A 26318-nucleotide genomic window follows, 5' to 3' on the forward strand; every position below is an offset into this window, starting at 1 on the left:
AGACATTTGCAGTAGTACCATTTATTTAAATGGGCTTTATTTTTTCAGCATTTATTGTGAAAGGAATATTAATGCTTAATTCCACCATTACCTCTCTAATTTGCATATAACTGTGTTGTATGTTAAACCACATGAATCCTACAAAAGAAAAACTGGGCTCTGCTAACAAATAATAGCCTATCTTTTGACTTGCACAAATTGAGAAATATTGCATGTGGCAAACATAATGGAAAACTGCATTTTTAATGCTTCCACACACTCTCATTTCTTTAAAAAGAAGAAAGCAGCTGACTGTTCTTAAAAATAAAACTTCTCAAAGTATCCAGATTGACAAGAGACACAGAAAAGGAGAGGTATTTGGGCTTTTGGAATTAAGATTTGAGGATTAATAAGGTTAGGCAGAGATGTTAAAGTTGACTAATAGTATTGGGCCTGAAAATGTGAAAAAAATAGAGTCTCACCCCTTTCCCACCAGACTTCCGGTCCTTTATGAAGAAGAATGTTTGTTACCTTGATTATTTGAGAGTTGTTTGAAATCTCATAATGTATGTATTCAACTTTATAGCCTGTGGAAAAGATAACTGATAAGAGTTTTTTGATATGAAGTTTTAACTCATTATAAAGTTCTTTTAGTTCAGGTCTTTTTAAGCTCACCTTTACATTCTATTTCTCATATTTGACAAACGGCATTGCCTCTTATGATTTGAGTTTACATTTTTTATGAAAGCTCATTTAAGTTTACCTGGTGATTTGAAGTTAAAGGGAGACATCATGCTAATTGCAAGGACAGCACACATTGACTGCATTAGCAAAAACAAACGAAGTGGCAAGGGACAGAAAGTGAAAAACAGGTTTTTAAATGCTGGAGTGAAAACAAATAGATATGTCTTGTAGTATTTCCTCAACAGCACAGCAGTTTGTAATTACCACTCTTCGGGGCCTATTTTAAGTGACCTTGTAACAGTAGCTCGAGAAGTAAACTAGTAGGGGATGCAGTTGTTTAGACAAGGCAGCAGAATAAGGCAGGAGCTGCTGGGTGGGAGCGAGGGCCAGGAGGGCTTTTAGCAGAGTACATAGCAGTGCCTCTGTCCTCAAATCCCACGTCAGCGTGGGAAGTCTTTGATTGCATGGAGTTGTTTATATATAGCTTCGTAACCGTTAGCACAAGTCACAAATGACCCCCAAATTTGTGGCTAAGACAGCATTTATTATTTCACAGTGTCTGTGGGTGAGGACTGCAGGGGCCGCTTAGCTGGGTCCTCTCACCAGGCGACAGTCAGCCCCAGGCTCAGCTGAGAAGGATTCTCATTCTAGATCACTCACGTGGTTGGACTCAGTTGCTTGCAGGTTGTTGCCTGCTCTTGCAGGCTCACTCTTGGCTGGACGTCTCCCTTCAGGTCCTTGCCACATGAGCCTCTCACAATACAGCACCTCAAGAGAGACTGAGAGAGAGAGAGAGAGAGAGAGAGAGAGAGAAAGAGAGAGAGAGAAAGAGAGCTAGCAAGAGGGAGGCCAGTTATTTGCAATATAATCACAGAAGTGACACCCCATCACTTTTACTGAATTCTGCTCATTAGAAGCCAGAAACTCAGTCCAGCCCACTCTCCAGGGGAGGGGAGTACACAAATGGAGCACACATGGAGGTGGGGACGACTGAAGGCAGGTCAGAAGCTGCCTACCGCAAGCACCATGGCAGTATTCTCTTGCCATATCTGACTGAGAGGCCTCGAGTGAATTGTGACGTGAAGATCCCATATATTTGCAATCCTAAATACAGGTTTTGGAAGTACTGCTTTGGGGCATTGAATGTGGTCCCCTTTATGTATCAAATAGGCTGCACAGTGCTGAGCAGGGCACACCTGAGCCCCAGGAGACCAAGGAAATGGGTTTTCAGGAAGGGCTGAAGGTACAGCCCCTGTCTGAAGTCATGGGAACAGAATGAAGATAAGTAGCCCTCGCAGCCTTATTAGCAGGATACTCTAAATAGAGAACCAGAGGGCCCCCAGGTTATATTTCATTATGTGTTGTAAGGTTTTGATTGGTACTTTGCAGCTCATTAGTGGGGAAGGGACCCTATGGATTGATTTATAAAGTTGCTGTTAAGATCATGGAGTGGGAGGGTGTATTTGTATTAATGGTCCCCATGTCCCTACACTCAGCTCCCTGACTCCAAATGTACATTTTCAGTAGTAAACTGAGTAAAGGGATATGGCTTTGGATTGTGTGACACATGTTTAAGACACGAGTTGAATTTCTCATTTTAATTTGACAAATTCTATGAGAAAATCCATATACCTTTATAGGAAGAGTTCAGATCTAGGTTTTCTTTACCTATTGCAGGTTAATACTTCTTCTTGGTTGCTAAACCTCCAGTTTGGGAACTTAGGGATGAAATGTGTTCATTCTTTTGTCCCAGTTGCTATTGGTTAGCTTCTGGAGGACCTGTAAAGCCTCAGTAAAATTCCCTCTGCTAAACATGTGTGTGACACCCTCTCCCTCCCAGATAAGCTAACTCCCTGCCCAAAGCTGGGCTTGCAATTCATGCAGACCTCAGTTATCACATGGATCCTTGCTGGTGCCCTAAACTGTCATTTTTATTTATGTCCCCAGCTGGAAAAAGCACAGTGCAAGAATAGGAGCCGTCTGTTCCATAAATCTTTGTATCCGCAGCACCTAATAGGGTAACTGGCACACAGTAGGAATTTTAAAAGCATTTGAATGGATGGATGGATGAAGCTGTAGTAATATACAGAGGATGCCAAAAAAAAAGTATACACATCTTAAAAAAAGGAAAAAAAACTATTCCTTGTAATAATATATACCAATGACAAAAGATGAATACAAGTCACGTTTGACTTCTGCAATTACAAGAGGTGCTCAAAGTGGTTACCATCAGTGTCCGGACACTTCTGTTTACAGTGAACTACTGCTTGAGCATAGATAACATCTCTTAAAATGTGTAAACATTTTTTGGCACCCCCAGTATAATACATGTTTAGTAATTAATCATCCGTTTTCAAATGTTCATTATTAATTTTCTATGGAAAGCAGCATAAGAACTAAAATATAAAATTGTTTTAACTAAGATAATGTTGGTCATTATATAGTGATATCTGTAGAATCATAAGGATATTAATACTGACCTTCTGACAAAAGCCAAGCACATTTTAAGTTTTTATTCCCTCACACCCATGTTCAATTCTTTTCCTCATATTGATTCTGAGAGGATTTCTTTGTGAATATTACATTTTCAATGCATCTGTTATTTTGTATTTTTAATGCTCAATTCTCTGCTTTTTGCTTACTTGTGACTAGTAGAGCACTCATACCTTCAAATATTACTAATAATTAGTAACCTATATTTGTAAGTGGTATAAAAGCATCCTACGTCAGTCAGCCAAGGACTGTGGGGTTCAGAAACCGAAAACGTAATATGGAATAAAGCCACACTCTCACTTTTTAAAGCATAAAACATTGAGTTTTGCTGATAAATGGATAAAAAAGCATTTAAAAACTTTTTTAGGATAAAAAAGCATTTAAAAACTTTTTTATGCTTTTTGGTTTTCTTTTTCAGTGTGGTAAATAAGGAACCCAAGCTATGCTAACCTAGCAAGGCACACCCTCTCAGGTTGGCTCTAAGGGTTAAGATTTTACTTTATGAGATCAGGTCAGGTTGTAGAGTCAACTGATTTAATGTAATCTGCATTGTGTATTCACATTATGTTTATTAGTCTTTGTTCATCAATTTTTCTAAGGATTAGCGTATAATATAGTCAAACAGTACCATAAGGTGTCAGTCACGTTATCATTGTTACTTTTCCAGTGTTAGAGAGATGAGGAACTAATGGAGAAGTTTGATGGGAAGGAGAGGTTTTTATTTTACGTAAGTATAAGTATTACATTTTACATGAATTCACAAAAGAATGTAGCTCATTCAATAGCTGAGGCAAATTGTCCCTCTTTGAGAGCTGATGAGAGAACTCCTCAGTTTTTCCTGGGCAACTTACAATGATTTTTATGTCCTGGATTTATAGGATTTCTCCTACATATAAATCTGAAAGACTGTACTCATTCCAAGAAGTTCCCCCACTAAAACAATTAAACATTTGATTCTGCCTTGAGCCTGTTAATCTCTTCCCGTGTCTCGGTAAAATCAGTGCAAATCAAGTTCAAAAGTGAGTTCATCTCAGCTCAGAAATCTGTAGAACGGCAGTGTAAATATCTGTGTGTCACTTTTCCACTCCACCTCTCATGAATAAGACAGAAACTCTCAAGAACCCATGGTTTTCGTAGTGAATCGGAGTCACCTATGTGTACCGTATTTGTGACATGCACATTTGCAGTTGGGGTCCACAGGAAGGACACCATTTCCTGGATCAAACCACAGAGTGCAAATATTGTGCCCTAAATAACACACCAGTTACTGTAAATGTCAGTAGAGGGAGTTTTTCCGACTTTGATTTAATGAAAGCCTACAGCAAAGCCAGCTGTTAACACTTCTTAACTGCTTGTCAGAATGAATGGGGGAGATGGGGAGGGCCGAAAACATCTCTTCTGTATACTTTTTTGTCTTAGAACTAGAAGAGTTTTCAACAGGTGCTGAAGAGCAACACTAGGAGTTCTTTGCAGCTTGACGTCTTTTAGGTGGTGAATTTATAAGTTCTACTCTAAAAGGATGTGGATCTGGAATTTCATGAGGAGACTTGTGTAAAATTAGTTTGGAATTTGCTTCTTGAATCCTCTCACCTGCAAAATCAGCATTTTCGTTTCCTGGGCTCCCCTTAAGGAATAGGAAAAGGTAAAAATAAAGGAAAGAGAAGGCACACCAAACACCCATCGTCTCTTCGTCACTGAGGGTATTAATACCAAACGAATTGTAAGCCATGTGTGTTTTGATTGATGTCATCTGCTTTTTCGGAACAAAGAAACCACTTGAAGCAAACACATAGGGAAGAAAGTATGCAGCACTCATTTCTGTAATTTTTGTCATTTCTAGAATGCATTAGTAAACATATGTGATTTTTAAGGGTGCTACAGCCCTTGGAAATCCCTTTGACATGTGCTGTGTGTATACTGAGGGCAGATAATCTTTCAAATGCAGGGAAAGTTTACAGTCTTATTATCTTGAAGAGGAGAAGAAAGTTTCTTCCTCAAATGATTTATAACTTGAAACATGTTGTCATGTTTTGGTAAAGCCCGCTTTATTAATTCCATCCTTCTCTGTGGCAAATTTTTAAAAATAAATGTACCATTGCATAGTCCTTTCTCAATAGCATATTGTACTTATAAGAGCATGATGGAAGTTGCTGGACTCGGTTTAGTCATATAGAATGTGGAGCCAAGTTCTGAGTAAAACCTCTAATTGAATTACCTGCAAAGCACTGACAGACAGGCTTTCAGGACAGACAAAGCTTTGCTTTCCCCAGCAGAAGTAGGTCATGTTTAAGTTGGCCTTGTAACTATCTGTTATTGGTTTCTGCCAGCACTTTCACCTTGGGCTCTGCTGGGCCCCTTTCCTGCAGTAGAGGAGGAGGAGCTCTGTGAAAGCAGGAGGGCTCACGCATTATCTTCTTATTTTAGAGAAAATTGATAACAGATCACGTTAAAAGGAAGAGCCTTTGAAATAAAAATCCGCAGTATTTTCTGTAGATTACCAACATTCTTGCATGATTCTGTCTTTATTATATTGAAGCGAAAACGGGTAGGAAAGTAGCTGTTTCTGTAGCCGTCCACATCAATCTGAAACGTATTTTTTTGTTTTAACTTCTGGAAAGAATTAAAAGCGTGCTCCTCTCGTTCAGGAAAGAATGCATTGCAGACTCACCGTGTGCATTTGGAAACGAAGAATAATCTGTTATCTCCTTTCCCTCCTGCTCTCTTTTTGTCTTATCCACAGCCTCTGCAATCCCAGATAATGGAAGAAGGTCCTGTCTGAAGCTCAAAGTCTTTGTGAGACCCACAAGTAAGTTCGCCAAAATGAGCTTCAGAGGGCGGCTTCACTGCGCATGCGTTAGTGTGTGGTCTGGTCCGCAGCGGTAACACTTTTTTTTTTTTTTAACTGTTAAATCCTGTGTGGTATCTGTTTTGTATATCAACATCCATGTTTTAGTTTTCATCAGATTTTTTTTCCTCATCATTCTTCATGAAGCTTTTATTTTAAGTACACAGCAGTTGCTAACTTGTTGTTTCTTAGACTGTTGTACGCGCACAGCAAATGGGAATAATATTGGCATTTGGATACATGCCATTGATTGTAAAACAATCTCTTCCTAAGTAAAAGGAAAAAAAATATAGAGAGAGATAGAAAAAAAGAAACGGGAGTTGAAGGGTGTCTTCACTAACCTATTTGGCTGTTATCTCTATTTTTGTTATAGATAGCTGTATGAAAACTATAGGTGTTCATGATCGTGTTTTCGATGTTAACGACAAAGTAGAAAATTCATTAGAACCAGCAGGTTAGTATGCTTAGAGAATCTCTTTTAACAAATGCATCTCTCTGGTGCTTCAGTACTTTTTTTCCTTTCTTCCTCTCTGCATGTTTGCATGTTAGAGTTGCTCTGCTTTTCGCTCATTGCTAGCAATGCTAATATTACTTATATCCTTCCCATTCCTCCAGTATCTTTGTGTAGTGCATGTTAGATAAAATATGACTTTTCTTTTTTGGACATGGGTTTGATATAATGCAGAATCCTAATGTAGAAGCCCCATCAGACTGCTAAAATCGCACTACTTTTTACCATATCCTCCGAGCATGCTGGTGAATCACTGTGAATATTAATGGATCTGTTTTCATATAAAACAGAACAATTTTCTATTGTGTATATGCTTCTAAAATTTAATATTATGTCCAAATCTATGGATAAAATAAGATTATTGCACAAAACAGTAACAAATTCAACATATTTAGTTTTCTTCTAAAAATCCACATGCATCACTGAAGTGATCTAAAGAACTTCGTTTTATGTCAAATATTTGTGCTGTGGTTGTCAATAGCAATTGATTTAGAGAACTATAACCATGTTGCCTCCCTAATACCACAAATTCACACACCTGCTGTTCCCACGAATGTATTTAGTAGTCTGTCAAGCCCAATGTGATCCTCGATTGCTGAGGCAAAACAAGTATCAGGGTAGATTTTTTTCTCCTGACTTACAACACACCCAGACTTTCTCATCACTGAGGACAAACAGAACCCACAAAAGTACTCATTGAAGCATTTACACTGTAGCATACTATACACAGTAAAACAGGTAAACTATCCATTTGGTTGTAAATTCAATCTGATTATTTAATGCAGCTATAGATTGTGAGGGGTGGGAGTTCCCTAGCTATTGTTTATTGAGGAGTGTGCCTCAGTGTCCCCTGTATGCTCATCTCCCAGTGCTTTCCTTTCCTCACCCATCTCTTGTGACCATCTCAAAGCTTAAGGGAAATACAATTATTTCCATCTTAGCCCTCTCCCTTATGTAAACATACACTTTTTTTCATCTATTTGCAGCAGGACTTCTCTTTCTTATGGTCCTAGAAATTAAAGTATTGTGAGGTCCCCTTTTCCTCTGAGTGTTGTTACTGGGACACACAGTCAATGAGCCTTAGGGAAACTTAGCCTCAGGACATACAATAGCTTTCACCATTGTAACTGACAGGAGGAGTTAGGTGTGTTTCCCAAGTGTTCTTGTTTTTCTAAGGCAGGCATCTTACCCAGAGAGCAAATGAGAGGTGTGTACAATAAGCGCTCAGAGTCCTTAGTGGCTCCCAGGGATCAGTTAGCCCTTTAGAAAGCTGTAAGGTATGAGTGCTGACGTGGAGACATTTTAATTGTGTCCTGGAAATCTAGAAGTATCACTGTGGCTTTTCAAGGTACCAGACTCCTCACAAGCTGAGGACTTGGGCCGTCATAGGATCTGTGAGTTAGATGGGAATCTCTTTTAACAGAGACTTGTCTAGATCGTACACCTAAAGACAGATCCAGGTTTAATATTCGGATCTCTCAACTCCCATTCCAATGTTAATATAAAAGTAGGATTCTCTTACCTGTTACTGGAGATGTTGATAAAGAGAACTTCCTCCTCTTGGCTTTGTCAATGCAGAGCATGGCCAGCAGAGTTAGGCATGTTATAAATATAAGTTACCCTGAATTATGATTTTCTCATGCATGTTATTACAGAATGGTGGCATAGTTTTCCAATCTTATCTCCAGGTAAATTCCATTGCCTATCAAGAAAGCAAGAGGGTGTTTAGAAACGTTAACAGATAGTATGTTTTTCTCTGGTAATGAAGAGGCACATTGAGGACTGTTCTGACAATAGGAAAATTACCTTTGAATTCAACTAATGATAAAATGCACGATACTGAAATGCATTCATATGCGAGCGTATTTCAGTGTCCTTTGGGAAACAAGCTGTTTTCCACTGAGTGCTTAAAACCATGATGGTCCCCATATCTATGCACGTATAACTGATGGAGGTGTGCAAAAGCTTGACAGAATGTAGCCAGAGAGAGAATGTGTGTGGAGGTCGGGGAGTGGACATGCATAGGTATACTTGCAGGAAAAGCTCCTTGGCCAGTCGTGACTGTCTTTTAGAGCTTTCTGGTGAGCATCTTCACTGAAAACAGTAAGACAAGGTTGAGCTATGATCCCTGCCTATAAAAATGGCAATACTAAATTTGAATACTTTGCCTTATTCCTCAGAAAATTTAGACTTGCCGCTCTGCATCACTGTGTTGAGTGGCTGAGTGTAGACCCGGCCTTTCTGAATCCAGGGAGCCTGAAAGGACCCCACTGCATGTGCTCAGAAATGTGTACTAATTCACCTGTCTTTGGAATGTGTTTGTCTTTGTTGTTTGCCTGCACACTCTGCCTGCCAGTTTCCTATCATCAGGGATACAGGATGATACAGGGCAGACATATGCCACATAATCTGCTCCAAAATATTGCGAGTGTCCGCTTAGTTAACCATCGAAACCCTCGAATTGTGGAATACTGTAGCCAGGAAGCCAACTTTGATTTGGCTTCTGAAGAGGACTATTCTTCCAAGACACAGTCACTGTTACAAGTGTTAGAAATTCTCCAGTGGTCAGGGGCGATTTCTATTGGGACAGACTAGGCTTACACGTTCCTCCTCAGAACTCTGAAATTGTTCAGATTTACCCACATAGCAGCCTGTTTCTCATTTTGCTTCTTGGGGGACATAGACTCTCCCAGCACGGATGCCCTGGTTTAATCAAAGGACGCTTTATAGACTCCTTAGCCAGGACCAGTGTTGCAGGAAGGACAGCAGAACTGTGAGGCCCTCATGGATGGATTTGTCCCCTTTGAGGGTGTCACAGTACTACTTACTAGTTGGTTGCTTAGAAAAAGGCTAATAGCAAAGACTGTCCATGATTAGAGGACTGAAAAGCACATTGAGCATCATTTATACGGAAAACAAATGCTTTTCTGGCAATGTCCTGCAAGGTTCATTCACCCCAGAGCAACAGAGAATGCAGGCCCCCCTCAGGCTCATGCAGAGTACGTAGTATCATTGGGGTACCTTTTACCCTTCCGACCTTTACAAGGATGAGGACTAAGTAACAGCTTAGTAAAAATGAGGTGGAGAAGAACCCATCAGCCGATGTAATTTCAGGAGTATAAATCAGTCATATTTCAAAGTGAACTCTGCAGTCCTTGGGGTAGATGGTTCTTTTACAATTCAGCCTGAAGTACGCGATTCTTCTGATTGACAACATATTGGTGCTCTTAAGAAAGTAATATGGATTTTAATTTCAGGACTATTAAGGGCATTTACATCTGCCTCCTATTAACTATAGACTCAATAGCTTTGCAGGACTAAAACAAGAAGAGTCCACCAGTATTTGCTAAACCATGTGGGGCTCTGTATTTTCCTCTACATCCATTTAACTTCCCATTCCTGCTTCCTAACCTTTTCTAGTCTAATAGTCTCGCGATGCAGGTTTGCTAAGGGCCAGGAGAGGGGAGCAAATGTGGCAGAGGGCTACAACAGCTTTACATGAGGACAGGCTGGCATAAGAGCCCTCCAGGGCAGACGACTCAGTGCTGAGAAAACATGTTTCTTAGTTCATATACGTGGTGACCAGAAATAGCCCACATGAGCATATCAGAAGCAGGGGCCGAAAAGTGGTCACTTTAGGACAAATAATAGGGAGTGTGACTCCACCCACTGAAGAAAAAGCATCCTTGTTGGGACATGTTGTGCAGTATGAAAGTATGAGTTCAGACCAAGAGATAGCTATTCCATTACAGGATTTGAGGTGAACCATTCAGAGATAATTAAGGATGTTCCTTTGAGGTCTCCAAAATTGAGAATAACCACTAAAGTCTCACTTGTCACCGTTTTCTCTGACCATTGAGTAAAGTCAGGATGACAACTGCTGAGCTCCCCCAAGAAGGTTCCTCCAATGCTGAAAATCTACCCCGGAACCCTCCTGTTGACCCCAAAAATGTAGTTCAGAGATCATAGTCTAAAAGCGTAAGTTGGCCAGGGGGAAGGAAGACAGATGTGCCATACGAGAGCATAGCGTGGACGCCTGCAGTCTATCTTTGGGTACTAATTACTGCAATGTTCCTGCTTGCAAGTTACGCCTATTAATCACACAGATCAGGAAGACTAGCCCAAGTCAGAACAGCCTCACAGAACACTTGATAGTTATGAAGCTTACCTCATTTAATCCATTTTATTTAGAGGAAGATTTGCGTCCACGACGATCATTTATGTGCCAAGCTTCAGCCTGATAAAAGTAAAAAATAGTTCAGTTCAAGTCACTTAACCCTGGAGCTACAGGGTCTGTAATGGAAGCAGCACCATAATTGATGTCTAATTGTAAGCACACCGGTTCACTGAAGTTTCGTGGGCATTATGTGGAGTTTATTTTAAACGCTGTTGTGTTGGCATTTACTTTTTCATATTTGAAAGTTCAAGGCTCCCAGCAACCAGACATTCAACAGTGATACTATGGGAGTGCTGAACAGAGAAAGACGGGCACCCATTCCTGTTAACCACTAATATGCCAAAATAACTGCCCCAACTCCCAAACATGTTACTTTTGCTTCTCAAAGGCATCTTGGGTTTAAAAGGTACCTTCAGGTATCTCACGTTTGTGCGAGGTGTGTCTGACTGCTAGCAAACCAAAGTAAGCTCATGTGCCAAAGGTTACAGTGTGCACACAATGCTTCCCCTCGATTTTCAAGGAAACTGTTACTGTGGCTGAGAAAGTCCAATTTTCTCTGCCTCTCCTTTGTCTGCTGTAAATAATGAGTGATTATGCAGACATGAAAGTCAATGGTGGCACAAGGTTCATTACCTTACTTTGCAGAGGGTGGCGAGGTCTGTTAACAGCAGGCTGCTGCAAGAGAGTTATTAAGGATGTGAAATCTCACTGGAATGTGTTCTTTCTATTTGAACAGATGACACCGTACATGAGTCAGCCGAGCCATCCCGCGGCGAGAACGCGGCACAAACACCAAGGATACCCAGCCGCCTTTTGGCAATCCTACTGTTCCTCCTGGCGATGCTTTTGACATTATAGCACAGTCTCCTCCCGTCACCTGTCACAGAAAACATCAGGGTCTTGGAACACCAGAGATCCACCTAACTGCTCATCCTAAGAAGGGACTTGTGATTGGTTTTTTGGCAGATGTCAGATTTTTTTGGTTTTCTTTCTTTCAGCCTGAATTCTAAGCAACAACTTGGGGGGGCCAGCGGGGGGGCTGAAGTAGTTGCTGCCTCCCCCACCCCGCCCCCACCCCCAGCCCTTGACTTTGCTCACCCCTTCCAAATTAAATGGACTCCAGACGAAAATGCCAAATTGTCGTAGTGACACCAGTGGTCATCAGCTCCTGTGCATTCTCCTCTAAGAGCTCACCTCCGTAAGTGCACTGTGTCAGATAGAGCCAGTGACAGTGAGGCCCAGGAGGGTTCTCCTCTCCCATCCAATATTTATGCCTTCTCGTTCAGGTCTGCAAGCTAATCACGCAGGGCATCATGTCACCGTGTCAGGTCCAGAGGGGAGGTATTAAGAATGGATATACTATTACACCATTTCCTCTAGGCGTATATCAATGAACAGGCTTCTGAAAGGTTCAGACTATTTTTTTTTTTTTTTAGGATGCCTGTCTTAAAGCCTTCTTGACAGCAAAACTTGTGCTCCGTCAAAGAAGCCTTTTTTCTAGGAGGTGGGTAGGGTGTCGGAATGCTAGCACAGAGCAAGTGTGAAATCAAAGACAATGAAGTTTGGTGGGTGTATGTATGTATGAGTGCCTCTAATATTTTTGGTGACTGGACAGTGTACACCAGAGTTTTGTTTTTCCTTTGACTATAGATCACCGTGGTGCTACAACTATTTTTGTTTTTGTCTTTTAAAGAAACTCAAAGAGGCATTTTTATGACTAAAGTGACCTTCCCCGAGGCTGACAAGCCAAGGTTGATGAGTACACAGTGGAATAGCTTTGGATACTCCTCTGGGGCATAGTATGTACCGAGGTAAAGAGGTCAGTGGCCAGAGGAGATGTGATTTGGCTTTGCTGGAGTGCCAGTGTGCGGTGGCCTTTCCCCGACTCCCACCCTAGTACCCACGTTTTGCTCCACACTCCACGACTCCAGGGGCTCGGACACAAACCCCTGCCACCCGGACAGTCAGTCAGCACTACTTGGGAGGGCTAAAGGGAAATTTGGAATAAAAATTCCAAAGTTTGAAATAAAAAAATTCAAGTGTTGATTTTATATTCTTTCCCTTTCTGACACAGCCTGAAGCATAGGGGGAACATGTGTTTATAAGTGGGAGATAAACAAGATGGAGTCCCAAAGACTTTAACAAAATATTTTTTTAAAAATCCACTAGAATAGAAAATACATTATTTAGATATACTTTATGCTGAGAGTGAGTATATATGCTTGTCCTATTTAAACTTGTGAGAAAAAGTGGTATCCCTTGATACATTTAGATATATGGGGGGCTATCTTGTTTCGTTGTGGGGGTGGGGGCAGAAGGAGAAGAATGCAGGATGACCCTGTTTAAAGAATCTTAGCATGGCCAGCAAGGGATGTTTCCGCTGGTTGGTTACCAGGAAATGCAAGCCTTGGGGGTTTCTACTGGTGAGGCTGTCATGAACTTTAAACTCCAAAGCCCAGACAGGGAAAAGTGTCAGACCAAATGGAAAAGAAATCTTGCCTTGTTTGCTATTGTACGACATAGCAATAGAAACCATGCCTTTCAAAACAAACAAACATAATAATAATGCAATGATGATGTAAGATGTGAAAAAATTGGGAGGATTCCAGAAATAAGGGTTTTTTTTTTTAAAATAATACAGTTAAAAAATACATTTAAAAATTGTATATGTAAAAAAAGGGGGGGTCATATTATGGACAGATTTCATGTATGGACAGATTTCATGAATGGGAATTTGCTAAGAATTATGAGTAGTTCAGAATTAGAAAAACATGTGAAGGAAAGGCAGCTGTACAGGTACTGCACCCTGGAGAGCTGCACACATGTGGAAATGTAATCTGGGCTTACCTAATCCGGTGGGAGTGGATGTTACTGCTGGATCTGTTCTCACTTGGAACCAGTGAGTGGGGTTGCCAGCCTCGCAGATGCAATCAGTCCTATTCCCCTGACATCAGGAACTTCTCTGGAGTGGCAGAGTGTTATCACAGAAGGCGACCACCATTTCACTGAAACAAAAGTTCACAGCATTGGATTCTTTTTCCTTTATTTATATGCTCGATACTCTCAGTAATAGCCAGTACTACTTCTTTTTATTAATAGTTACAGGCTTGTTGGTCCAGTGGGATTTGGGGTGGGTGGGGTGGGGAGGGGGAGTATACCTTCTAAAATGGATCAATAGTCAGAACCAAAATAATACTGCATGTTCTATAACCACAAGCAAATCAAATGATCCTGTAATGATTCCAATTAGTCATAACTACATTAGCAGTGCTAATATCATTTTAGAAATGGTGACTTCTGTGGTTTTTCTAGCATTTGTCTCTAACAAATGATGAAATAATTACTCACGGCCCTCTCTGCCACTGTCGTTCATTTTTCACAGTGAAATTAGACCCCTTTACTTCACCATCATACTACTACAAATTAAGTAAAGAAAAACATTAGCAAGACTATCCACACCAGTAGACAGTGTGCTTCTCTACCTATAAGTGATGTGATCGTGGGTAGTGCTTGCCATGGAGTTTTCAAGGAGATGATTGGTATCAGTTTTCATCTTGTCCAAAATGTGCTGGTGGCCTTTTGTGGTGTTTTTACAACCCTCTGGGGGCTTGGAGGATGTCAGTACAACTTTATAGCAGCTTTTAATTTGAAAAACAATTCAAAAGTCTGAAGGGCAGCCTTAGCTGCCTCTCAGCTCCATTTAGTCAACCCCCAGCAATCTTTGCCCCTGGTTGCCAAGGGCTTTGCAACATGAAGCAGGGAAATGAGGATCTGTCTGTTTAGTGGATACCGTGTATCCTTTAATAGACCAGGTAACAGTTGGTGTTAGTTTAGACTATTGTTTTGTACTGTACTTTCTTGGGTGGCAGAGGAAAGAAAAGTAAAACATTAAAAAAAAAAAAAAACTGCGTTCTTTAAATTCTGTATTATTAGCAACCTCTGTTGTATATAGTGTTTGATAATAAAGTATTAATTTGATTCTTATGTCTTTTGTAAGTGAGAACAATAGTCTTTCAGGATACAAAACATGCATTAAGGCTTTGAAACATCTAATGTATACTTGCTTGAGAAGAGTCACAAATGGCCAAGACACTGCTCCATACAGGATTCACATATGGTCATCGTCCTCCCAATAAGACTCCACCATCTTGGGACCTGGAACAACATGACTTTTTGATCAATATTTTGTCCTCAATGTTTTCAAGGTCTGATGTTGGAGCCCTATGGTGTCCCCACCTCCCTCCGCCCCCGGCATGTTGGTTTGAAAAGGTTTAGGAAATTTAGAAACAGTTCTGTACTTTGGTTTGGTTTTCTGTTTATGGTGGTTTTCACACACGAATTCATTTTTCCCAGGAAGTCTTGCCAGTATCACGCAGCCTCTGCGTGGGAACGATCGCAAATGGTTCCTTGAAGGTTAAGTGGGGGCTGCTTCCCTCTGTGTCACTGTGAAAGGAAGAGTCACCCAGCACCTGTGGACTTCCAGGGACTTTGTTTTTCTCTGGTGCTTTGGCAACAGCTGCAACCATTTTTATTAGTTTCCCCCAAACTAGTGAAACAGTTTAAACTCCTCCCCTCCATTCATTGGTCCACAGAGCTGTGGTCACGAGTTTTGCTTTTGAAAACCACCTCCACCAACACCACCCCATTTGCCTACAACCGCCTTTTATTTCTTGTGTTTATTTATTTATTTTTTTGTCTCTCGCCTTCCTCCCACATTTTCTTTTCCCTCAGAACCGTGAATGGGCAGGTCTGTCTCTGGTTTGGCATCACTGAGTTTTTCCCAGGCATTTGCCCCAGAGCTGCTCGGATGTGAGACAAATCTCCCTACAATGGGCTCGCTCCCGTTGTGTGTACAGTTTAATAGATGCTGGCATGTTGGAGGTTACCCATGAGTCAAAATCCGCTTTCCATGCTTACGCCTGACACCCCATTGAAGCCACTCATTGTGTGTGCGTCTGGGTATGAAGTCCAGCTCCGTGTGGTCCTCTGCTTGTGGAGCCCTACTTTGCAGTCCCTTTGCACTTCCTCATCGAGTGCTGTTTTGAAATGCTGAACATTATATAGAAACATAAAAAATGTAAAAACAAAAAACAAAACAACCCACACACAGAAAAAACCATACGATCTGTATTTGTATATACACTTGTCCGTACAAGTATACCTAAATAAAAATTAAAGATTTTCATCATTTTAATTGGAGCCCTCCTTCTACTTCTTTGTTCCTTGAATGACGCCTTTATTTTCAGGGGCTACTTGTACTCTGCTGATTTTTCACAATCTTTGTGGACCGAAAAGACAATACAAAGAAGGCCTGAGAACCTCAAAGAAGGCAGGGTTAGAAATGGCCAAGTATCTAGGCACATTCCAATTATTCTAATGAGAAAACGGTGAGATTTCAGCCTTGTTTCTGTATTTGAGCCTTAAAATAGGCACCTACGACAAGCCCCACATCCTAAAATGACTTAAATACGAGAACTAAATACAAATTACGTTCTTTTGCTTTGCACCTAGTGTTTTTTTCACCCCACCAAGAAAAGACAAACATTTTTTCAAGTAAACGTCTTAAACTTCAGAAAGAAATAATGGTAATAACAATAATCACTTCAGTACAACCCAAAAACCTCAATTCTGACTATCAAGAAAGAATTAAACACTGTGTGACCTTGGGCAAGTCACACAATATCTTTGGCTCTCAGTTTCCTTTCCAGTAAATAAAAGGGTTGTATAAGCGAGTGGTTTTATTTTCTGAATATTGCTCTCGTTGGGTACTGTCCAGCCCATTTTGCACCTGAGGGATTTGAGTTTTTGTCACCGATGATGACATTGCCATGAGCACAATTTAAAAATTTCATCTGTAGGGGGGAAAAAGCCTCAAATAGCTGACATAATAGACACCTAAATGCATTTCAAGACGTGGCTTTAATTATACCATGTTAACAAACTTCATTGAAAGCTTTTTATTATGCTTAATTATTTGACAGGGCACTAAACACTAATTATAACTTACTGTAACCTTTTTTGCTAATGAAGAATGACAGCTTTGTAGAATGAGGAACAACCACATTAAAAAAAAAAGCGATGTACTGGACCACCTTTGATAGTTTCAAACCAGAACAACATTACGTCATCACATCATCATCACGTCATCAAAAGCATTTAAGTGATCATGACATCGTGCTCAGTCACAGTGAATAAAGCTAATAAATAAAGCTAATGTTTATAATGTTTATAATCTGTACTTTTAAAGTTTACAACATAAGGCAGCCATTGTGTGTAAGCATGATACAGTAATGATCTGTAGAGTAACGATAAAATTCAAGAATTTATATTATGCATCAATAAGAGGGAAATAGATTTTTTTAAAAAGTGGGTTGGAATTTTAAGAGTAGAAGCTAAAAGGTAAAGGAAACCATCTTTACAAATAGTCAAAGCCGGATTAGGCACTGCTTACAAAATAGAACATGATTAGTTAATAACAATTGTAGGCTGTAAGAGAATGGTGAAGTGCATAGAATAAATTTTCATAGCTACAAAGGCAACAGGAGAAATGAGAAAACCCAAGACAACATCCGAGTGTCACTGAGGCAAACTATGAGGATATTGGCCCAGAGAAATTACCGCAGTGCCCTAAGGAAGTAGGGGAAGTATTGAAAAGGTGACAATTTCAGATTCCCCTTTAAAGAATAATCAGATAGCCACTCCTGAGGCTGAGACTGCCTGTACACCAAATTGAGAGATGTGTAGGATCTCACCAAGGTGAAGGAGACCTAACACACAGATTAGAGATAAGGGATAAAATGAAAAATTGGGGACTAAGATGATTTGAAAGTAACTGTGAACTCCTGATTAAAAGGCCAGTTCCCAATTGATAGTGTTGTACAGTGTAATGGGAAAGCAGGCTAGACCACAGATGGGACTACAAGCAGGGCTATGTGAATATCACATTTAGTTTGCTTGGTAACAAAGTATTTGGAATGCTTGAGTCATCTAAGGTGCTTGACAAAAAGAAGCACAGGAAATTTTGGTGAATAAAACACGTATATGTAGTTGAATGTCCCAGTGAAAATGATTAGAGTCTTTCATCTTATTATAGGAATGTATATAATCTAGGTGTCATAAAAAAAAGTTCAAGAAAATTCTGATGAATTGCTCACTGACCATTCTAGCAGTTTTTTTAAGCAATTGTTTGCAAAGTTTCTTAGAGATGTTTGTAAGGCTTAGTTTCATTCTGCTGATAACATAAGCATCCTTCAGGAAAGTATTGGCAAAAATGCTATGAAAAACATGACTTTGCACTGTTCCCTGTGGAAAACAAGTGTTTCTGAAATGATTATAAATAATCAGGCCAATATTCACTGCCAGTTTTTAGTTGGATACATTCCAGTAAATTAGCCAAGTTGTTCAATGGTTAAATACATGTGTGCCTATTTTAAAAGTGGAGTTGTAACTGTTCATGGCCCCTGTCAGCAGTAAATTTGCAATAAGTTTGTGTGTGTGTATGTAAGTGTGTGTGTGTGTGTGTGTGTGTGTGTGTGTGTAAATTAATGCACAAGATTAAAAAAAACAGAAAGGAATTGCATTGCCCCAGATATTGGTCAACCGCATCACCAAGTGTTCATTTGCTTGGGGGGTGGGGGCGAGATCATTAGCCAAATAGCCAAACCATTATAAAAACAAACAAACAAACAGCATCTAAGTGAAAACAGTAGGTTTGTGCAAATGCTGCTCTGAGCGCTTCCTGTGTAGAATTTTTGGAGCCACGCTTTAGGTACCAAGTGAAAGGGGACTCAAGGTCTCACATTCAGCCTATTGCAGCATAATGACCCTTTTGGCAATTGTCATCCAAGACTATCAAACTGTCTTCTCCAACAACTTCAATCTATGCTGAGAATAAACATGACATCATGACAGTTCACGAAAGCCACTGGTATCTGCATTCTAAGTGTCCCATGGGTTTTGCCATCTTCCTCCCAGCAATGGCATTATGTGGGCCCCACCCAAAGGAAGGTCAGCAACAGTGACATCGGCTCCACATTGTTTGCTTTTGACTCAATTTAATTCCTAAACGTGGGGTTTCCTGTAACATTCATAAAATAAACCTTTTTAGCGGTACGAAACACCCTGACATGAGGATGCCAACAGCAGAGCTATGGTAGGGACCTGGGAGGGCCTGACAATTTGGGGTAAAAGCATTGCCTCATGGATGCCGTCAGTCAGAGGTAATTCAGAAAGAGTCAATCTAGTGGGTGGCTCTCGGACTCAATAATGTGCTTTGAAATATCCTGGATTTTAGTCATGATTATTCAAGCAAGAACGCCATGTCACTTGGTAACACACAGATGCTTGTCAATCTTGACAAGAACACAAAGAGAGGCACCAAAGGAAAAAAAATCGAAGAGATTACAATGGGAAACTAGAACAAAATATTTCTGCATGCTGTTTTGTTGACAAGTGCCAGGTGTTCCCTCAAACTGCCATATCATTTGAAATGCAGGTAGTCAAAGTCATTCTCTTTCCTTCACAGCCATGAAACAAGACACTATAATAAGAGAAAGAACATGTTTCGTCTCCTACGCATCTTAGAAAAAGCGTTTTATCAACACCCTAGTACCCTCTCCTTTTTGTGTTCAGAGCTTGTTCTTTTGGACCAAAAAGCAAAAATAAAAAAAAAATTTAAAAAAATCTGTGTAGCGTGGAACACGTAACTCCTTCGAAATTTGTGCTTAGCTTTACTAGAACTGGACACATTTTCTGCAGTAGACAGAACAAGAAGATCTGTGTCTTTTTCAATTTTTTCCTAAAGACTGTGTGCCAGCCAGAAAGCTGACTCCATTTATTTCTCCTGCAGGGAGCCAGTGTGTTCCTTCTCCTAGAAGATGCAGGTACTTAAAATAGTAATAGGCTTTGTGGTTTATTGAGAGTATTTCATCCCAAGATCTTACAGGCATAAAGAATAAAACATACACGAATGGTTCTTTCCAACAAGCTTGGGAAGAATTAAATGGAAGCAGGATTGCCATCACTCTTCCCTGGAGATACAGAAAAAAAGCAACTTAACTCAGGTAGCCCAGGGAAAGCAGCCGAGTCAAGTTGATCCAAGGTTTGGAAAGAGGCCCCATTCTGTTACTCTTCATTCCTAAGCACTTGATTAAGAGCTCCCGCTGAAGGAGAACAAATGAAGTGCTTATCCCTTCTTTAGAAGTTTCGAATGCAGTGTAACTGGCAGAAGGGCTCTAGGCAACTTCCCAAATTGTTCTTGTCTGTGAGTCAATGGTTTTATTCTAAAAGTGGACTTTTCAAATGTAACTTAAATTCTATAATTCCTCAATGTACCCCCAGTTTATGTGCATATTCAAACTTGTCTAAAAATTAGGAAGCCTATATAAAAAAAAGTTGTATTGTCACTTCTTTCAGTAGTTTCCCCTGATCCACATACACACATTCACACTCTTACTTTTGTTTTCTAATTTTATATATTCGCAGCACTTTTTTCTTGCCGTTGTTTATGCTGAGCTGTGATATTTGACATGGCACTGAGGGTCCCTTTAGATTCATTTAAACATCAGAATGAGAACATCTAAAGCCATAGGGCAAAAATGTAGTGGTTAAAAGAAATCTTGCGAGGGGATAACCAGCCAGGCCCTGTGGCATTTGCAGATCTGTATAAAGAATCTTACAGATCCCCAGTTGTAAATGGGAAACTGTCTACACTGGCGGGGAGTGTCACTGACGGGGCAGTTTGGATCCTTGGTGTCTATTCCTCAACTCACCTGTCCTTCCCATGCACAGAGTTCCCCAACATTCTGGAACCAAGCGAAGCCACCATTATACCAATGTTTGGGCCCCAAACATTCTTGATGGGTCTAGCTGGCTAAGTATGAGAATGCGGACTCTGAGCATTGGAAGACTAAGATCCATCCCTCCGAAGGGCTAACCAGTCTGGGCAAAAGGATCCATAGAGCTGACAAAAATCCATATGTTTGGGATTTCCTTAAATTCCTTCTTTAGCTTTACCTTACTCTGGTTTGTACACTGGTGCAAATTACAGACCCTCAATTTAGTTGTACTTCAGATTTTGAAGTTGCCATGCATTAGAGCGCCGTGCATTCTGCCTGGGTCTTGCCCTTCTCTGGTCCCCGTCAGTACTCAACAAAGCAAGAGTTAATCTCCCTGGTAAGTGACAGCTCTGCCCCTTGTAACTGGCATGGAATCAATTTTGTAACTTGATTTGAGAAGTGAAGAGAGTATCAAGAATTCAGTACTAGCTCGGGGATTCATTAGCAAGCTGAATCAGTTTTAGCTGGAATCTGTTTGGCTGTCCTCATCTCTTAGTTCTACTTTTTTTTTGCTCCTTTTCTCATCGATCCTGCCCGCAGGACTTATTATCTACTCTGTCGACTGAGGACACCAGGCTCTTTAGCTAAGTTGTTCACAGCAGGCTCACACACCACGCTGCTCTGGCCCAAACTGTCAGCACCACAGAGAGGGGGAAAAAAAAAAACTGGGTGAGCACTATTTGCACAGAAATTGCCTCAAAGTCCCCAACATGCCATGGGGAAGCACAAACGCCCGTGGAGAAGGAAGCAAAGGTAACTCATGAGGAAACCCGAGTTACTGTATGCAGCAGGTATATATAGCCTTTCAGAAACAGCCCCCCAAGTACTGGAAAGTTTTCCTTTCAAGTAATATGGAAAGAGCCAAGAACCTACCTCCAAGGAATTATTCAATTTTTTTTGGTGGGACAGCTGCAGAAGGGAAGATAGATTTTGCCAATCACTACAATATTTCCCCTGCTCTCATCCCTTTCTTTGCCCTGATCAAGTTGATGGACGCACGTGCAGGACAAACTGAACGGTAACTACGTGATGGGGGCATGCCAGGCAGGACGAGGCCTCCGCCCAGCATAATTTTGTACTTGGGGCTACGTGACTGCGCGACCCACTGTGGTCACAGAATCTTGATGCAATCGTCATTTGGAGACAATCCCACTGGGAAATGTCCATGAGGGACTGCTCATAGTCATGTGATGAGCTTACGACCCTGGGTGGGTGGCTGACCTATGTATGCCTCCTGCCACGGCCCCAACATTGGTGATGTCTCCCCATGGCCTTGAGGAGCACACAACTTAGTGGGAGGAGTTCATATTATGAGGAGGGCTCTCCAGCCTTCCCCCGAAAGAAACAGGCCCTTGAAACCAGAATACAAATTTATATTTTTCAAAAGAGCTTTTCTTGTGAAGCCGCCCATAGAGGCTTATTCTGTAGTCTCCCTGTGACTCCAGGGTACAGAGAGAACAGCTGGAATCGCTGCCAGTTTCTCATTTGCAATGAGGTTTAGCCTCGCTGTGGACTGCATGTTTGTGTCCGTCCACAACGCGTATGCTGAAACCCTGATCCCCAATGTGATGATATTGGAAGACAGGGTCTCTGGGAGGTAGGTCATGAAGGTGGGGGTCTTTTGACGGGATTGGTGTCCTCGGCTTGCTTTTCTCTGCCTCCACCACGTGAGGACACAGAAAGAAGGCCGTGTGCAAAGCAAAAAGAGGGCCCTCACCAGAACCTAGCCATGCCGGCACCTTAATCTCCGACTTCCCAGACTCCAGAACTGGGAGCAGTAATGTCTCACTGTCTGAGCCACACAGCTTATGGTACTTGTAACAGCAGCAGCCTATATTCACAGGATGCGGCCGTGACTATCAGTACTGATTGGCCCACCATGGCTTGATCCTTGTAGATCAAGAAACAAAATCTAGAAAAAATCCAGAATCCTCTGTCATTGCCTATTGTTGGCAAGTAAATGATATAAAAGTCATATGCAGACTGCAAGTTACTTCCCGTCAGCCAAAACTAGCCCAAGGAAAGAAGTATATAAAGATTCACTTATTCAAGCAGTACAATTTATGGGGCACCTGCTATCGGCCAGAACCTGGGCTGAGCACTACAGGTTAGTACTTCATAGGAGACTGTTCCACTCAGGTAAAGCTCCCAATCATTAGGGGTTATATACATCAGTTAGCAGCTTGTCACAGCCACAGACCCTTCTCAGGAAAAGGAAGGAGGCTGTCCTCGGCAGCCACATGACAGACCACATCATCACATCCACAGGTCACGAATGACTGGACAGGGTAGGCAAGTGACTCAGAGGCAGACAACCCACAGGCTCGTCCTATGTGTGTTCTGCAAGGAAAAGACAGCTCGGCCCTTCCTTGCTATTTAGTAGTTACTCAGGACAATTAGTAAGTCATGCTTGAGAGGTGATGTATTACAAACAGAATGAGTCAGAAGAAAAGGGGATAAACAAAACAGAAACAGATAACACAGAAAACGTCTTAGTCACATTTCTTCCAGCCAAGCCCTAACTTTTGCCTTCAACCCAGAATCACTGCCCAATTCCAATCACTGGAATGCCTGGTCATTATCTGGCTTCTGTTTTGAGGTTTTCATGAGATTCTAACTCCATGATTAGCATAGGCATCCTTAAGGTAAGTCTTCATTATTTGAGTTAGCCTGAGTGAATCACGGTTCCTTGCAAGCAAAATAGTCTATTAAACAGATATGATAGAATCAAAGTGCTATAAAGAAAGTGCGACGGAAGCACAGAGGGAGTAATTAACACTGCTAGAATTTTAAAAACCCGGTTGTGAATTTCAATGTTATAGTATTGAAGAAATTGTCCATATTTCAAAGGTCAGTACATCTAAATTGACAAAATGAATTATATAAAATAACACACTTGATTTTCTTGAAGACTCCAACTTTTCTTTTTGATGAGGTCAAAAGAAAGCAGGGAAAAGAACCCCTTCTCCCTGCTGATACCCCATATCAGTTAGCATAGGGAGGAATTATAAGAGTAAAACTTTAATTAGAAGTATTTGGGATGGGCCAACAAACAAGGAGACGAATGCCAACCACCACCACAAATGAACTCAAGAATCAATAGTGGGGTAAAAAGGGATCCCCTCTAATTCCACAGGAGCAGACGGACCAAGGAGAACCTTCCTTAATGGGTCCTCTGCTTGGGAATCTGGAGCAGTCCTCCATTGACACGTGACATTTCCTAACAGAGCGAGGCACAACAGCAGCCAGTCTGATACGTGGATTGGGGCAAACTCGTTTCTACTTCACATACGCTCCTCGGAAAAAGCAGAATCTGCTGAGCAGTCTTGAGTGTTAACCAATATTTTCTGGCACCTGTTAGCTGTTATGCAGGGAAGGCATCTCATTATCAAGCATAAAGGCTGTCCACAATGGCATGGGGACATCCTAAATGAGTGCAGGCAAGGGCCACAGAACATACTGGTATAACTATTTTCTCTCTACACGCTCATGCTATTTACAAATTCTTTTTCAGTAGTGAGATCCTTAAGCTGAAAAGACAGGAAAGAAACATTTCAAGGCATGAATTTGTGGGACAAAACAAAAAATGCCCCCACTGGTTCACATCTGTGTGTCCCGATAGGAGGGAGAGGCAGAGGGGAAGAGTACATTATCCCAGTTCTACTTGGTGACGGCAGAAGTTTCCTGGGTTCGCTTTTACTCCTGAAAAGCTCTCAATACTGATGGAAAGTGCACAGGTTAGATAAACTGGATTAAAGAAGAGAGAGAGAGATGGATGTATATAACTCTTTCTTAGACACTAGAAATGGGATGGCCATCTGCTATCTTAAGTCCAAGAAAAGAACCATGCTTATCTCAACTCCCCAACCTGATGTCAGTAATTATACAGAACTTGAGAAGAGAAGTCCCTGTTAACCGAAGCAGGGGGTTTAACCCGCCTTTGTAGGCTCTGGGATAAACCCATTAGCAATGCAGCTTCGTGATTCCCTCTCTAGTGCTCCAGTGTTTATCCTTACCTTTTGCTTGACACAAAAGCACAGTAAGACAAAGCTGAGGAATGTGTGGCCCTTCACGGAAAGGGAATGCCTTCCCTGCTTATCTCTTTTAATTATTATTTATATTCTGTGTTTATTTTCAGGTTAAAAACAAATAACGAAAAGTAGGAAAGCCATCCTGCATTTCCTGGGCTCTGGTCTCATTAACCAGATTTCCTTCCAACTCTGGTACTTCAGAGAAGTTTTGCCAAGTGGCTAATGAAATGCACACAATTGCAGTGTTATGAATATTTATGATGGCTTAATGATGGGATTTTTTTGCATCCATGAATAATAAAGATTCTAACAAGAACAGATAAGGAGATGGGGACAAAACAGTGGAGTGGTTAACACAAGCACTGTTCTTGAAGGGACCCCACTGAGAACAGCAGGAGCTGAAGGCCTCTCCTCTCTCTCTACCAGAACCAAGTGCGGAGTAGGGGTACCAGCCTATTTTCCCCCTCTTTTAATAGATACCTTCAGCTGAAATTGCCATTTATCCCTATTTGTGCCTAAGCTCATGGTCTTCTCTGGAGGTAAGGCAGCGTAGAGAGACAGACACCCTTGTAAAATGACCTCCTACTTCCAAGGACAGTATTTATTTCATCCTGGAGTTACCAGCAAAATTGGCTGCTTTGCCTTTTCGGAGGTATTTACGTGTTAAAAAGCACTTGGTGGAGGCTGAAGTTGCTGGGCCCTTGCTACTGACAATCTCACAGCCACCAACCTCAATTTGGGGAAGGCCTTCAGCAGAAGTTTCTAAAAGGTAAATGTTAAAGTTGTTATCCCCACCAATATTTCATCTATTGAAGGCAAAAAACTCCTTATGTGGCCCTGCCAGGCCCAGCATGTAAGGATACTCTATGCTCCAGTTCCTATTCTCTGGCAGTCTGCCCTGGAAGCATGCTGCCCTCTCACGTGAAAGCCTTGGATGTCACTCAAAAGACAGAGACTGACATAAACGTAGCTTATATAAAGGAGTTTTAGACTACCTGCCCCCTTTGACTTAGGTGACTTATTCATATGAGGTAAACTTGCCCCGATCTCCCAATGCCATTCATTCAGTATTTATTGAACACCTATTATGTGCCACAAAATGTACTAAGCATGCCTATCACATCTATGAAGACGACAAACAACAGCCTGCTATCAAGAATCTTACAAACTGGTAGGTGGAGAACGAATACAAAAAATAAACAAAACCAATAAGTACAGGGTGGCTCCTTGATAATCTCCTATACTCGTGGTCATCCACGATTGTACAGAATAGCATACTTTATGACTCATCAAAAAAATGCTGCAGGTTCTTGTTCAAGTGACTCAGGCAATAAGGAAATAGGACTTCTACGTTGATCTTGGTAATAGGCTTGCTTGACACGATCAGTATAAAAATTCCAGAAAAGCTGTATGAAAATCAAATGATATTTTTAAAGCCCTGGAGGAACGTGTATGGTAAGTGTGTGTGTCTAACAGAAGGACATGATGAATCCCTTCGTCACGTAATGACCATGTCCTGCTTTATCTCTTTTGGGAATCTGAATGTCCTTATTCAAAGGCTGGAATACACAGATATAAATGTCTGCTCGTCATGAACTATCCAAGGCACTGAAAGTATTTAGTACCAAACCATAATATTGCCTAATATTTGGTTAACCCTCTGTATTGGAAGTGCACAACCATGCTCTTAAGTCTACTGATGCTAATTTATGGGGAAAAAATTCTCATCTGGAAACTCATTTAAAGAATAAATTAGGTGCAG

General features: G+C 41.1%; 1 protein-coding gene across 2 annotated transcripts in view; it reads left to right on the top strand.

Moving 5' to 3' along the window:
• The window catches only part of EFNA5 (ephrin A5), a 277497-nt gene extending 264758 nt beyond the window's left edge, over positions 1 to 12739 (top strand). Inside the window, exons 3-5 of one of the 2 annotated variants that reach the window (XM_081053353.1) lie at positions 5897 to 5962; positions 6375 to 6455; positions 11426 to 12739. In XM_081053353.1, coding sequence (XP_080909479.1) covers positions 5897 to 5962; positions 6375 to 6455; positions 11426 to 11547 — 269 coding nt within the window. In that variant the 3' untranslated portion in view covers positions 11548 to 12739. The remainder of the gene's footprint in view (positions 1 to 5896; positions 5963 to 6374; positions 6456 to 11425) is intronic. The other variant, XM_081053354.1, reaches the window with a different exon arrangement.
• The last annotated feature ends 13579 nt before the right edge of the window (positions 12740 to 26318 follow it).

This window comes from Rhinolophus hipposideros (genome assembly GCF_964194185.1).
Source record: "Rhinolophus hipposideros genome assembly, chromosome: 7".
Taxonomy (NCBI): Eukaryota; Metazoa; Chordata; class Mammalia; order Chiroptera; family Rhinolophidae; genus Rhinolophus; species Rhinolophus hipposideros.